The sequence below is a fragment of the Protomyctophum bolini genome (assembly GCF_963924005.1).
Source record: "Protomyctophum bolini genome assembly, chromosome: 12".
In the NCBI taxonomy this organism is placed as follows: domain Eukaryota; kingdom Metazoa; phylum Chordata; class Actinopteri; order Myctophiformes; family Myctophidae; genus Protomyctophum; species Protomyctophum bolini.
Genome location: NC_137873.1, coordinates 6,995,741 through 7,011,481, shown reverse-complemented (window position 1 = coordinate 7,011,481; position 15,741 = coordinate 6,995,741). Strand labels below are relative to the sequence as shown.

Sequence of the window (15,741 nt, the reverse complement as noted above, 5' to 3'; positions counted from 1 at the left end):
CAGGTACCCTCACATGTTCTCCCTGTGTCCCCTAGGGTAGGTACCCTCACATGTTCTCCCTGTGTCCCCTAGGGCAGGTACCCTCACATGTTCTCCCTGTGTCCCCTATAGGGTAGGTACCCTCACATGTTCTCCCTGTGTCCCCTAGGGCAGGTACCCTCACATGTTCTCCCTGTGTCCCCTAGGGTAGGTACCCTCACATGTTCTCCCTGTGTCCCCTAGGGCAGGTACCCTCACATGTTCTCCCTGTGTCCCCTATAGGGTAGGTACCCTCACATGTTCTCCCTGTGTCCCCTAGGGTAGGTACCCTCACATGTTCTCCCCGTGTCCCCTAGGGCAGGTACCCTCACATGTTCTCCCTGTGTCCCCTAGGGCAGGTACCCTCACATGTTCTCCCTGTGTCCCCTAGGGCAGGTACCCTCACATGTTCTCCCTGTGTCCCCTAGGGCAGGTACCCTCACAAAAAACATTTTGCAGTAATCCTGGTCTCTAAACTGCCTCCCCCTGGCCAGCCGGCGCGCCTGATGGAGGGGAAAGGAACTGGTCGGAACTCGGAATAACGTGTTCTTGTTTCTTTGGTCTCGTTCGGGGGTCTCACCTCCTCGTCTTTCATGTCCTTCAGCACGTCGGCCAGGTTCCGGCCCTGCAGCGCCCCCTGCAGGCGCGCTAGCTTGCGCTCGCACTGCGCCAGCAGCAGATGAACCACGCCCTGCGCCGATTGGTCCGCAGAGGTCTGGCCGGGCGGAGGCTCCTCCCCTTCCTCCTGGAGAGAGAGAGACCAGTTTGACAGCAATTTGTTATGTAAACTTTTGAATACATTTTAATTTAGGTTTAGTCTTAGTCTATAGAGCGTCGCGGTCCCGCCCCCTTTCATGACGACGCCAGGCCCAGGAAATGATTCCCAATGCATTTTTCCCATAGACATTTCAAAACGACAAAAAAAGTGCCGTTTTTTTTCTTCTTTCTAATTATTTGTTCTGCCCAAAATATTGTGTTTGTTGTCATGATTTGTCACGACAAGAGTTGTCTTTGTCCGCGGCGTAAAATGTCTTTAAATAAATACTTTTTGAAATGTCTATGAGGAAAATGAACGGAGAATCATTTCCTGGGCCCTGGTAGGCCTTTAGAACGAGTGGCTCAGGAAATGAATGCCAATGCATTTTCCCCATAGGCATTTCTTAAATTATTTATTTAAAGACCTTTTAAGTGTCGTGTCGTAGGAAGCCAACTCTTGTCGTGACAAATCATGACAACACACACAATATTTTGGACCAAACAAATAATTACAAAGAAGAAAAACAACAAAAAAAGTGATGATGGAGGGGAAAGGAACTGACGCGCTACGTCCAACCAGGGAAACTCCCCCCTGTCAGGTGTAAAAGGAGCGACTTGGACACTCATGAAGGAAGCATGAGTTCAAGTCCGTTGCTCTCCCCTTGTCCCCCATATATATATGGGGACTAGGTTGGTGGTGGAGGGTGTGTAGAGCCCAGGATCACATTATTAGATGATTGACACAGGGGTGAAAAATGGGTTACAAAATCGTGGGATAAAAAAATATATTTAGATAAGAAATGCCTATGGGAAAAATGCATTGGGATTGGGCCACTCGTTGTTCTGAAAGGGGGAGGGACTGCGACGCTCGGCTCTATAGTGTGTGTGTGCGTGCGTGTGTGTGTGTGTGTGTGTGTGTGCTGTACCAGTGTGATGTGCTGCAGTTTGTCGGCCAGGTGTTCCACCCCGGCGTGCACCGTGGCGAGGGTCTTGAGCAGCGCGTCCAGACGCTCTCGGGCCCCGTCACGCCTCCTCTCCGCCAGGCGCAGGTTGTACTCGCACTCCTCCAGCGCCTGTTGGTCTCTGTTCATAACATTAAAAAAAGTATCTAAATATTGCTTTGACGCTCATATTATCCTTATAGGAAGTATTAAGAAGTTTGTATTAGAATAGGCATATATAGGGCTGGAATACACATAGACCTATAGCTGCAATTTGCAACTCTAGATTCTTTTTTGTATAATGGGATGAATCTAGAGTTGCAATACTCTCAATTGACTCCCCCCCCCAGTCCCCACTTATCCGATAAATATCGTTTTGCTATAAGTTATTCATACATCCCTAGTCTTTTATCCATCCGGCGAGACGGGTCGCCGCATTTTATAGGAGCACCAAGAAACTCCTCCAGGTGCTCCTCTGAGTACTAGACCAAAAAGAAGTTGTGTGCAGCCCTGACTATAGATAGTAATGTTGGAGATGGCGATGGCTTCTCTCTTTTAACCCGGCCTATAGAGCGTCGCAGTCCCGTCCCCTTCAAGAGACCCGGAAAAGAAATCCCCGTTCATTTTCCCCATAGACTTTTCAGAAAGCATTTATTTAAAGACGTTTACGCCGTGGACAAAGACAACTCTTACTCGTGACAAATCATGACAACAAACAAAAATTTTCGGGCTGAACAAATAATTAGAAAGAAGAAGAAAACGGCAGGTTACAACAATTTTTTTTTTTTTTCTCTTCTTTGTAATTATTTGTTTGGTCCAAAATATTGCGTGTGTGTTGTCATGATTTGTCACGACAAGAGTTGGCTTCGTACGACGCTTAAAAAGGTCTTTAAATAAATACGTTTTGAAATGTCTATGAGGAAAAATGCATTGGAAACTATATTTCCTGGGCCACTCGTTGTTCTGAAAGGAGGCGGGACTGCGACGCTCTATAAGCAGCACCAGCAGACATGTGTCGGCTTTGATAAACAACATGGATGGTTGACGGCCTGTATGGCGCCAACATGGCGTCCGTCCGGTTCTGACCTGGACAGCTTGGCCTCCCCGGAGTACTTGACGTCCTGGAACTGTTGGTCCAGACGCTGCTGCTCCTCCTTCAGCCTGAGCAGCGTCGTCTCGTTGTCCTGCTTCATCTTCTCCAGGTGCTTCTGGCTCTCCCCCTGGGACACGAAGCGCTCCACGATCTCCTGCACACACACGCACACGCACGCACACACACACACACACGCACACGCACACACACACACACACACACACACACACACACACACACACACACACACACACACACACACACATACACACACACACACCAGTGTTGTTTTTGGCAGCACATTTCTATTTTAGTTTAGTCATACAACAGTCTTTGGACTGAAACTTCATTCAGTTTTAGTCACATTTTAGTCACCTGGAATGTCTTAGTGTTAGTCTAGTTTTAGTCGACTAAATGGCATAAGATTTTAGTCGACTAAATCTGCAGTTGGTTTAGTCGACTAAAATGTATTTTGGCGGGTCTTGATGCCGTCGTAATGGGTGTTTTTTTGTGCGACGTGTTGTGAGCTTGTAGATCAGCTATTTTCAGCATGCAACCAAGTGTAAAATGACTCATATACTGGATCTCTCGTCCACTAGTCCCTTCCTAGCATTTTAGTCTAGTTTTTATTTGTTGACGAAATTGTCAGTATATTTAGTCTTAGTTTTAGTCATCGTAGCTTAGTTTTCATTTTGTTTCCATTTGTTTTTGTCAGTGAAAATAGGTAGTCGACGAACATTTTTCGTCTTAGTTTTAGTCGACGAAAACAACACTGGCAGACACAACACAACACACACACACACACACACACACACACACAACACACGCACGACACGCACACACACACATGGATATTTATATTCCGTTGCTGTCGGGCAGAAGCCTCCTGTCTCCATGTTTTAACTTTTTGTAAATGAATGCCCTATACTTGCCCTACATACAGTATACTAGCCTGGGAAGTGTTCCCTTTCCGTAGGGATGTCCCGATCAGGGTTTCTTCTTTGCCCCCGATCCAATTCCGATCATTTGATTTTGAGCATCTGCCGATACTGATTTTTCCCCGATCCGATATTTATATTTTTTATAGAACACGTTTATGCCATATCACAATAATACAAAATCACAGACAATATTCAGTCTAATATCATGATATGGATATAATATTGATACTAGGGATGTCCCGATCACGTTTTTTTTTTGTTGCTCCCGATCCGATTCTGATCATTAGAAAAAGGACGTGATCGACCCCGATTTTCCGATCACGTGATCTGATCGGAAAACAAGCCTCCTTTTGGTTTTATGATCCATGCTTTATTAATAAATTTCCGGCCATTACTAGACTATAACACTAAAACATCTGCAGATGAGTATGAAGCATGACAAAAACTGTTAACATAATGTTATTCAAAAGACTATATGAGTCAAACCTGCACGTCTGTGACCCCGGTGGCCTCCTTGATGCGCTGGAAGGCGTCCTCGAAGGTGGAGATGGTCTTCTCCTCCTCGTGGATCAGACGGGTGGTCCCGCGCTGGGCCTCCTCTCCTCCCGGGTCGTCTGTCGGGATGATGGCGGCCCGCTGGGCCTAAAGCGGACACCGAGGACAGTCAGAATACATGGAGGGGACACATGAGGACAGTCACAATACATGGAGGGGACACCGAGGACAGTCTAAATACATGGCTGCTCTCTCATGGGCCTGAGGAGACACCAAGGACAGTGGGGTGACTGAGGGCCACTCTCTGGGGGCCCTGAGGGGCCCATGGACTGTGGGGTGACTGAGGGCCACTCTCTGGGGGACCTGAGGGGACACCATGAAGGACAGTGGGGATGACTGAGGGAAGACCAAGGCGCAGTTGGAGGAAACACATCGACTCACTGGCCTTGGAACGTCTCGGAATCCCCCCCAGGAGGAAGTCACTAATGTTTCTCAGGAGAGGGAGCACTCTGGTGGAGCTGTTGCCCCCCGCCACCCGACTACGGATAAGCGGTTGAAGATGGATGGATGGATGGACTCCTGTGCCTGCTTTTCTCCAGCTGTTAGGGGGATTTCACCCTTTTTGCATGGCAACCCCATGTGTCAAAGGCCCATGATATACAGTACTGTCCCTCACTCACACACACTCCCCACTGATATGCAGCCACAGCCATTCATGTTCATTTACATATAGTTCCCGTTTGGCGTACTGTACTGTATATACGTGGTACAACTCACCCTTCTGTCGGCCTTCTCGGTCTGAGCCCGGCGTTCCTCCACCTGCTTCCTGTAGAGGGCCATGACGCGCTCTCTCTCCCTACGCTCCTTCGAGAGAGACTCCTCCAGCTGCTGTAACTCTGTCTGCAGAGAGAGCGAGAGAGAGAGAGAGAGAGAGAGAGAGAGAGAGGGGATACTGTAATTAACGATTTACCTGTGCGATGCATTTAGATATCAGTAAAATATCAGTCCCTGTCGGGGGAAAACCAAAACTGTTACTTTTCGCGACAAAAGCATCAAAACAAGTATCAGATCTAACAGTGTCAGTATATACATTTATTTTGCAGATAGTGGTAGCCTACTGTACGTTGGTGTGGCGTGTGTGCTGTCAGTTTCCGCGGTAACAAGAACACTCGCCCCGTTTCTGTTTTCCTCCCAGAATGTCCCCCAGTGAGGGGTGGGAGAGGCTGGACAGCAGACGGCTGGACTTTGAATTTCTCTAACTATAAACTTTCATGACAGCAGACAGCCCAAGTACAAATATAATTTATGAAAAGCTACTACAGGGAAGTCTGTTCACAGAAGTTGTCGTGGGATATGTGGGGATTATCTGACGAGGTACCATTTGAGGGGGCAAAACCTTACATATACTAAATAATACTAAATTGTTTATAGGGTCAATATAAGTAAAATAATATAGCCTTTCTACAGGAGTATCTTTTTATATTTTTCCAAAAAGAATACAAACAAACAGCCAATAGCATATTACAAAGTCAACCCCCCTCACTGGTGACAATTCCGGGAGGAAAAACGGGCAAGCACCGGGGCGAGGAGTGTTCCGGTATTCGTTTCCACTGTGTATTGGCCACCGTAGGCCCATATACTGTAGTACTTTACACACTTTAAGATTAATGTGGCAATTATATGAACAAGTGATTCACTCCTCACTGTCCTCAGTGATGACATTTAAAATGTGTTTTTGTGTCAACTCGTTGACACACGTAATTGTTGAGTTCACCTAGAACACTGAGCATTTTGTTTTGTATTGTTTTGTGTTGCCTTAGTGATGACTAATGTATAGCAAAAAAAAAGGTGAGAAATGTCGACCTGCAGTGTGGAGGCTGGCGAGCAAAGAAATTAATCTCTTCACGTTTGAGTGTGTGCGTGCGTGCGTGCGTGCGTGCGTGTGTGCGTGCCTCACCTTGGCTGCCTCTTTAGACAGCTGGGCGTCGGTGCTCATGAGCTGCAGTTTGCTGAGCTCCTCTCCGTGTCGGAGGAGGTCCACCTCCAGACCGTCCAGCTGGCCCTGGTAGCCCAAGCTCTCCTCCTGACGACCAGGAATAATAATAATAATAATAATAATAAGTGGTAGCCCAAGCTCTCCTCCTGACGACCAGGAATAATAATAATAATAATAATAATAAGTGGTAGCCCAAGCTCTCCTCCTGACGACCAGGAATAATAATAATAATAATAATAAGTGGTAGCCCAAGCTCTCCTCCTGACGACCAGGAATAATAATAATAATAATAATAATAATAATAAGTGGTAGCCCAAGCTCTCCTCCTGACGACCAGGAATAATAATAATAATAATAATAATAATAATAAGTGGTAGCCCAAGCTCTCCTCCTGACGACCAGGAATAATAATAATAATAATAATAATAATAAGTGGTAGCCCAAGCTCTCCTCCTGACGACCAGGAATAATAATAATAATAATAATAATAAGTGGTAGCCCAAGCTCTCCTCCTGACAACCAGGAATAATAATAATAATAATAATAATAATAATAAGTGGTAGCCCAAGCTCTCCTCCTGACGACCAGGAATAATAATAATAATAATAATAATAATAATAAGTGGTAGCCCAAGCTCTCCTCCTGATGACCAGGAATAATAATAATAATAATAATAATAAGTGGTAGCCCAAGCTCTCCTCCTGACAACCAGGGAATATAATACAATATATCAGTGGTTTGCAACCATTGGTCCTTGAGGGGGTTAGTTGATCAGTTTGCCTGTTGTCTCTCCTAATGGTACCTTAACCAACATCAATACAGCATGGAAATGTGGACAAAAATCTTGTCCAACGATAACAAAATATTCTTTATAGTTTTGGGTCTGAGAGGCTATAAATCTCATCAAATGGTATGGTCCGTGGCTCAAATGCCTATAAAGACTCTTTGTTTGAAAACCACTGCAATATATATGTATAATGTTATAAGGTATTATTATCAATCTAAAGTTCTAAACCGTATACGTTGCTGCTGTTCTACCTATACAGCCGACCATGAAGAAATCACAGATTTTCCTTTTCTTTTATGGCATTTTCTGAGACCATTGAAGTTTATGGAAGGTGTCATTTAAACCACTTCAAATACTCTTTATTCTTTAATCACCCACCTTTTCAGACTCCATCATGGCCCATAGCACTTACACTATACCCCCTTAGATAGCATTTCTGTAGACTTAGATAGCATTTGATACAGACTTATAGCATGTTATGTAGACGGCACTAGAATTGCATTGTATATAGTCATAGCACGCCATAGGACATATGTATAGCATAGTAGTATATATGTATAGTTTATATGTATAGTTTCATTATATAGACATTCCACTGTTACTTTTTTTTTTTTTTTTTTTTTTTTTTGCTGTTACTTTCTTTCATGATAAATGCTTTTATATGTGATGTATTCCCATGCTTTTGTTCTTGCTTAATGTAAGTCGCTCTGGATTAAGAGCGTCTGCTAAATGCCTAAATTGTAAATTGTAATCATAAAATAACTAATAACCGTGATCGTTTCCACTGAATAACTGCATGGTAACAGATGGTAAAACACACACTAAACATTGAATGCACAATGACTGTATTGTGATCGTTTCCACGGAATACACTGACTATAAGACGTGTCCGGTTTCCAACGACAGACTTGTCGTCATTTCACCTGCAGGTGGTTTTTGATGGTGAAATATCCTCTGGCGATGCGTTCGGCCTCCTGGCACTTCAACTGGGTCTTCTCCAAGTTGTTCTCCAGCACACGCAGTTTCTGGAGACCACACACACACACACACACACACACACACACACACACACACACACACACACACACACACACACACACACACACACACACACATAATTTTACAATTTAGGCATTTAGCAGACGCTCTTGATCCAGAGCGAAAACAAAAGCATGTCACAAATATAAAAAGTAGTTATCATGAATCGTGTATAAGCTAAGAACGTAACAGTGGAGTATCTATATATGTCAACTATTCCTTCTATACTATACTATTATACAATATACATGTGTACTATAAAGCGCTATGATATAAATATATATCATATATGATATAAAATGCAATTCTAGTGCTGTCTACGTAACGAGCTATAAGTCGGTCTAAAATACTATCAAGTCGACGTGAAATGCTATCTATGGGGCTAGGCTAGGGCAAGTGCTACACACTCGCGCACACACATTAATTTGGGGGGGGGGGGGGGGGGGCAGATATGATTATTTTTGGGCTATATCCTCCAAACGGTCCAAATAATTATGATTCGTCGGTTTACCCTGGCGTCCTCCTGTCTGTTGCGCGCGCGGACGTCGGCAGACCGCGCCTCCTTGCCGCCCCCCGCCGTCATCCTCTGGTACTGCGCGCCGAGCTCGTGGAGGCGCCGGCGCAGCGTGTGCGTGCCGTGCCTCATGGCGTCCAGGCGCTTCCTCTTGGTCAGCACCTCGCGCTCCAGCGCCGTGGCGGCCATCTTGGAGAGAGAGAGAGAGAGATGAGGCGGGAGACGGAAAGACAGAGAAAAGTGAGAGAGGTGGACCGCGGTAGAGGAGTAGCCCTGCCTGGTGCCTGATTTTAACCGCTGTCGCGGAGTAGCCCTGCCTGGTGCCTGATTTTAGCCCGCTGTAGCGGAGTAGCCCTGCCTGGTGCCTGGTTTTAACCGCTGTAGCAGAGTAGCCCTGCCTGGTGCCTGATTTTAGCCCGCTGTAGCGGAGTAGCCCTGCCTGGTGCCTGATTTTAACCGCTGTCTCAGAGTAGCCCTGCCTGGTGCCTGATTTTAACCGCTGTAGCAGAGTAGCCCTGCCTGGTGCCTGATTTTAGCACGCTGTAGCAGAGTAGCCCTGCCTGGTGCCTGATTTTAACCACTGTAGCGGAGTAGCCCTGCCTGGTGCCTGATTTTAACCACTGTAGCGGAGTAGCCCTGCCTGGTGCCTGATTTTAACCACTGTAGCGGAGTAGCCCTGCCTGGTGCCTGATTTTAACTGCTGTAGTGGAGTTGCCCTGCCTGGTGCCTGATTTTAGCCCGCTGTAGCGGAGTAGCCCTGCCTGGTGCCTGATTTTAACCGCTGTCTCAGAGTAGCCCTGCCTGGTGCCTGGTTTTAACCGCTGTCGCTGAGTAGCCCTGCCTGGTGCCTGATTTTAACCGCTGTCGCGGAGTTGCCCTGCCTGGTGCCTGATTTTAACCGCTGTCGCGGAGTAGCCCTGCCTGGTGCCTGATTTTAACCGCTATCGCGGAGTAGCCCTGCCTGGTGCCTGATTTTAACCGCTGTAGCAGAGTAGCCCTGCCTGTTGCCTGATTTTAACCGCTGTAGCAGAGTAGCCCTGCCTGGTGCCTGCTGCATAGGCGCGGACCTAAAAATCTTGAAGAGAAAGAGAAGAAAAGAAAAATCTCAAAAAGAAAATAGCAGATGTACAAGCTTGTAGTGCGGCACAAAGTGACGCGCTTGTGAGCTTGTATATCTGTTATTTTTGAGAACCACTGTTCTAAAAAAGATATATAGGCCTACTGTAGCTAAAATCTAAAATGACACAGATACTTTCCCGGTTTTAATCGGTTAAATATAATTGTAGAAAAATGAACGAAGAGTGCACACTTCTCCCCAACACCACCAACCGCTTACAAGGTGTAATATTCATTATAGGCATTTTGCCAAAACATGTCGGTGTATATATATTGATAAATAACCTTTTTGCACGCAGAGAAGCGTGCGACCTCCATTCAATTAGTTTTAACCCGACTATGGATGTAAAAACGCATGTTTTAATGACTGCACTCTAAACAGAGATTTAATCCATTCTGGGCGGGAAGGGAACCCCTTTTGGTGTTTGAAACATTATGTTATGTACTTTAACTATTGAAAAATAGCAGATCTACAAGCTCATGAACTTGTAGGTCTGCTATTTTTGAAAGATCGTGCCTCAAATCTTTGAGTTTCAGTTTTTAACTAAAATCTTTGCTTCTCGAGGGTCCCTGGAACGACATATTTTCAGATGGGGGGGTCGGCGGCATATTACATATAATTTTTGAGGTCCTTGACATGAAATATTGAGAACCACTGAGAAATTTCGACGTCAGGCCTGAATGGTATTAAACAGAACAACAATAACAGCAAAGAGAGAGAAAAAAAGGCCATTCTTGGGCATCGTCTCATCTTCATCCTACATTAAATAACATCAACACGTAACTCTTATTGTCAGTATTTTAAGGATGCCCTCAAGGAATTCCACATCACAGCCTACACTATATACAACATGGGATTCGATTGCTGTTGAAATAAAAAATAATAATTATGATTTCCCCATTGCAAAATGTCTTCTTAAAGAAGCTTTGATGCACAGCAAAAACAAATCCACTATTCAAATAACCAATTAAAAGCGGGAAAGCATCTGTGTAATTTTAGATTTTAACCACTTTAACACTTTGTGGGGAAAAAAAACCTTATTTGTGCAAATCTTTCAATTTATTTATTTTTTAAAGCGAACATTTTTTTTTACTTTGCTTCCGGGAGGTCTCTCGAACAACATATTTATTTTCAGATGGAGGGTTTTTTACCAAATATAGCCTAATTTTGGGGGTCACTGACATGAAAAAGGTTGAGCACCACATACTGATGTAGCAACGTGATGGGTTTCTCAGAAAACTGTGAAGATTTAGAAGACATTTAAGTACAGAGTCGCCCCTCAGGTCTTAATGGCTACAATGGATGTGTAATTGCAATCAGAACTGCAGATTCACTCCCGATCTTCCACCCTATAGTTTGAAAACTCACCTCTTCAGACTCCATAGCCTCAACGACCTTGTAGGCGCATTCAAAGGCTATAACGTATTGAATTAAGCATTCTATATAGTGTCTAGTATCATTGTACAGATATTCTATACTGTTAGACGGATGTTAGGTTCTTAGCTTTATACTTAATAATGCTTGTATTTCATGTATTACCACCATGTGTTGTTTTTGCTCATACTGGAAGTCGCTCTGGATTAGGAGCGTCTGCTAAATTTGTAATTGTAACTGAGTGTTGGAGGTTTGACAGTGCATACTGATCACGTCAGTGGGGCCGTCCTCTTACCTTCCCTGACATGTTGAGAACTCGCGATAGGCAGCCTTCTCTCTCTTACCTTCCCTGACATGTTGAGAACTCGCAATAGGCAGCCTTCTCTCTCTTACCTTCCCTGACATGTTGAGAACTCGCAATAGGCAACCTTCTCTCTCTTACCTTCCCTGACATGTTGAGAACTCGCACTAGGCAGCCTTCTCTCTCTTACCTTCCCTGACATGTTGAGAACTCGCACTAGGCAGTCTTCTCTCTCTTACCTTCCCTGACATGTTGCGATAAGCAGCCTTCTCCGAACCGCGGCTCTGAAAGGCCTCTTTGATCACCTGCTCATCACCCTAAATGGAAGAGATACAGAGAAGTTCTTACGGTCGTGCCATTAACTGCAACGCACGCACACGCACGCACGCACGCACACACACGCAAACACACACGGAATGACACATACAGTACTATAGATTGATTGATTGAATACTGACATGTTTTACTTCAAATAGATATCATATTGTGATAAAATGGCCACAGACAGTTTTTAAGTTGCTCGATTCAGTATTTAGATTATTATTATTTTTGTTTTTTGTTTTTTGTCATTAGTTGTTGAAAGCTTGTAGATCTTTTTGAAAAGTTGTGAAAACGTGCATGTGCAAATCTTTGAATATATATTCTTTCACAGCGAACATTTTTAATTCATATCTTTGCTTCTGAAGGGGGGTTCCCTAGAATAACATATTTTGTGATTGGGGTCTGCGGCCAATTACATATTAGAATTCTGGAGATCCTTGACATGAAATAGTTTTGGAACCTGGTTCCAAAACCAAGAAACAGGTTTTTCTGAAATCATTTCTCAGGTCTAAATGGGTAAAGTAAATGCAATTATATAATTACTCTCCACCACTGCAGTAAAACATACTTACAGCGTGAGCGTCAGCCAGCCTGCAGTAAAACATACTTACAGCATGAGCGTCAGCCATAACCTGACGCTGCCAGATGAGGGCGGTATTGCGGAAACATATTCCCCAACACAACACTCATCTGGGATCTCTGACAGAGTTGAGCCCTGAGTCAGATCTGCTTCGCACCGAACCAATCAGCATGAGCTAAAGGCGGGATGCGGATGTGACGGTATATAGACACGTCGATATGATTGGTTGTGTTTGCACGCCCACACGGTGATAGACAGACGCTCCCATCCAATCATCTACCATGTATCTTGAAAAAAAGGAACAGCCCCGTCATCGAATTTGCTTCCGCGATCCCAGATCCAAATAAGCTGTGAAACAAATTTGTGTAGCAAGCTTTTTGGATCTGGCAGCGTCAGGTTACGTCAGCCAGCCTACAGTAAAACATACTTACAGCATGAGCGTCAGCCAGCCTACAGTAAAACATACTTACAGCATGAGCGTCAGCCAGCCTACAGTAAAACATACTTACAGCATGAGCGTCAGCCAGCCTACAGTAAAACATACTTACAGCATGAGCGTCAGCCAGCCTGCAGTAAAACATACTTACAGCATGAGCGTCAGCCAGCCTACAGTAAAACATACTTACAGCATGAGCGTCAGCCAGCCTACAGTAAAACATACTTACAGCATGAGCGTCAGCCAGCCTACAGTAAAACATACTTACAGCATGAGCGTCAGCCAGCCTACAGTAAAACATACTTACAGCATGAGCGTCAGCCAGCCTACAGTAAAACATACTTACAGCATGAGCGTCAGCCAGCCTGCGGTGCAGCCTCTTGTTATCCTGTCTGAGCTGCAAGACGTCCTGTTTGTTGGTCTTCATGGATCTCTGGGAGGTCTCGTAGAAAGCACTCCTCTCTCCCTCTGCATGGGTGGTAAAGGAACGTTATTTAATATGTTATATTATGTCATTAAGCACTCCTCTCTCCCTCTGCATGGGTGGTAAAGGAACGTTATTTAATATGTTATATTATGTTGTTAAGCACTCCTCTCTCCCTCTGCATGGGTGGTAAAGGAACGTTATTTAATATGTTATACTATGTTGTTAAGCACTCCTCTCTCCCTCTGCATGGGTGGTAAAGGAACGTTATTTAATATGTTATATTATGTTGTTAAGCACTCCTCTCTCCCTCTGCATGGGTGGTAAAGGAACGTTATTTAATATGTTATATTATGTTGTTAAGCACTCCTCTCTCCCTCTGCATGGGTGGTAAAGGAACGTTATTTAATATGTTATATTATGTTGTTAAGCACTCCTCTCTCCCTCTGCATGGGTGGTAAAGGAACGTTATTTAATATGTTATATTATGTTGTTAAGCACTCCTCTCTCCCTCTGCATGGGTCGTAAAGGAACGTTATTTAATATGTTATATTATGTTGTTAAGCACTCCTCTCTCCCTCTGCATGGGTCGTAAAGGAACGTTATTTCTGATACCGAATCCCGATACCAGTGATCTGGTGTTGTGTCTAGCTATCTAGCTATATATATCTTGTGTTGTGTTTACTGTTTATAGCAGACTCCTCACTCATAATGTGCACTTGCAGTTTGGTCAACTCTAAAGCAAACTCCACATGCCCCAACATTTTATTGACCTGCCACAGTGATGTCAACCCCTTATATACCCCAGTGTCGGATCGGTGCATGGTTAGACTGGCATAATCGCCGATGACCCGATATGACCAAAAAGGGGCTGACATTTCCGATACCGATACAGTATAGATCTGGACATCTCTATAGTTATTATGTTGTTAAGCACTCCTCTCTCCCTTAAAGCAGTGGTTTTCGACACTTTTCATCACATCAAGGCCCATTCTTTATTTATTCTGCATCTGAGCCACGTGCGGACCACCACCACCACACATAGCATCGCGATCGCTGACCCAAAATGTAAGAATATTTTGGTGTCGTCGGATAAGACTTTGTCCACAATTTCATGCTATATTGATGTTTAATAGGAGAGACAACAGGCTAACGTTAATCAAAATAAAAAATCTTCTATACGTTCTCTCGAAATGTGTTCTTGTAAATCAAGTATAGCCTAATGCAGATTTTTAACAATAAATTTGTTTCTGCTTCACATAGCCCTGGAACTCATGTAAAAAAACTAATAAAAAGCCCCCCCCCCCCCCACGGCCCCACCCCTTTTCACTTTAACTGTAGGCTTATTGTTGTTGTTTATTATTGTTTATATAAGGATCCCCATTAGCTTTTGCCTTGACAAAAGCTATAGTCTTCCTGGGGTCCGACACAGACAAACATTTAACATTTAACAAAGGCAATACTTACAATTGTTTACAAACACTAGGCTAGATGATGATTTCCTGTTTTTCATAGAAGTGTATACCGTATTTGTACGTCTTTAAATGTTTTGATGAATTGAAAATGGAGGACCCTGATGTAAACAAGTCTTATTAGTCTTATCTTATTTGTGCTTTTCCTAGTTTCATCCTTTTTGTATTGACTTTCGTTGAAATGTAGACTATACCCATTCTAATCTACATACTGTACTGAATACTTCAATCAATCAATCCCACTGCTCAAATTCAACATCTAATGTTTGACATAAACACTATAAAAATGGATTGATTTTATTTGATTGATTGATTAAATGCAGACTGGGTACATTTCAAACAAAAGCACGCCAATACAAAGACTGTGGACGACACCATGATAAAGCATTAGGCCTACACTTGTTTACAACAGGGTCCACCATTTTCAATTCATCAGAACATTTAGAGACTACAAATATACCACTTCTATGAAAAAACTAAACAATAAATCATCATATGAAGGAAGTAAAAAGGCTTATAGAATTTACAGATGCATCGGACATTATAATTAGGCTACACGTTTACACAGTATAAGCCTAGTCTTATTATTAGGCGTTGTGTGAGCTTAGATTGGATATTTTCTTCACAGCAAAGTTGTAACGTGCGTCCTCGGTGCTACAGCGGGATTGGTGACTCCGTCGAATACGGTGACTGCAGAGGCCACTAACTGGTGTTTGAAGATACTCTCTTAGCATTAACATTAATTTGATACAACGGCGGCTAAATAACATGTATTTGAACCCGTCCACCCATGACGTAGGTTTACTCTAAGCTCTAAACACAGAAACAAACTCTCACTGTAAAATTAAACTAAAGAAGAGTCTAGAGACGGAGAAGCAGCGATCTCTGCATCAACACATTTAGGTAGGTCACCAATGTCGGTGCAACATTTGCGACTGCATTCTACTGTAGTAAGAACTCACCCAGGAGTTGGATCTTTCGCTGCATTTCTGTTATTTCGTCGTGCAGGGGCGGCTTGATGGCGTCGAAGTTGGACGTCATTTCGATGTCTGTTGTTGTCACGCTATAGTATAGGCTAGAAGTTCAATGAAATGCGTCTGGAATTCATTCACAGCAGATTCACAACACAACACAACA

At 43.9% G+C, this 15,741-nt stretch overlaps 1 protein-coding gene across 1 annotated transcript; it reads right to left on the bottom strand.

Moving 5' to 3' along the window:
• Nucleotides 1–666: 666 nt before the first annotated feature.
• odad3 (outer dynein arm docking complex subunit 3) lies at nt 667–15,645 on the bottom strand (the record flags this gene model as incomplete). The annotated part of the gene is made up of 11 exons (XM_080777817.1): nt 667–763; nt 1,696–1,857; nt 2,802–2,962; nt 4,236–4,391; nt 5,022–5,144; nt 6,202–6,327; nt 7,951–8,052; nt 8,577–8,768; nt 11,611–11,688; nt 13,055–13,176; nt 15,567–15,645. 11 exons carry the CDS (start codon nt 15,643–15,645, stop codon nt 667–669), a joined length of 1,398 nt encoding a protein of 465 aa, XP_080633943.1.
• Between the last annotated feature and the right edge of the window lie 96 nt (nt 15,646–15,741).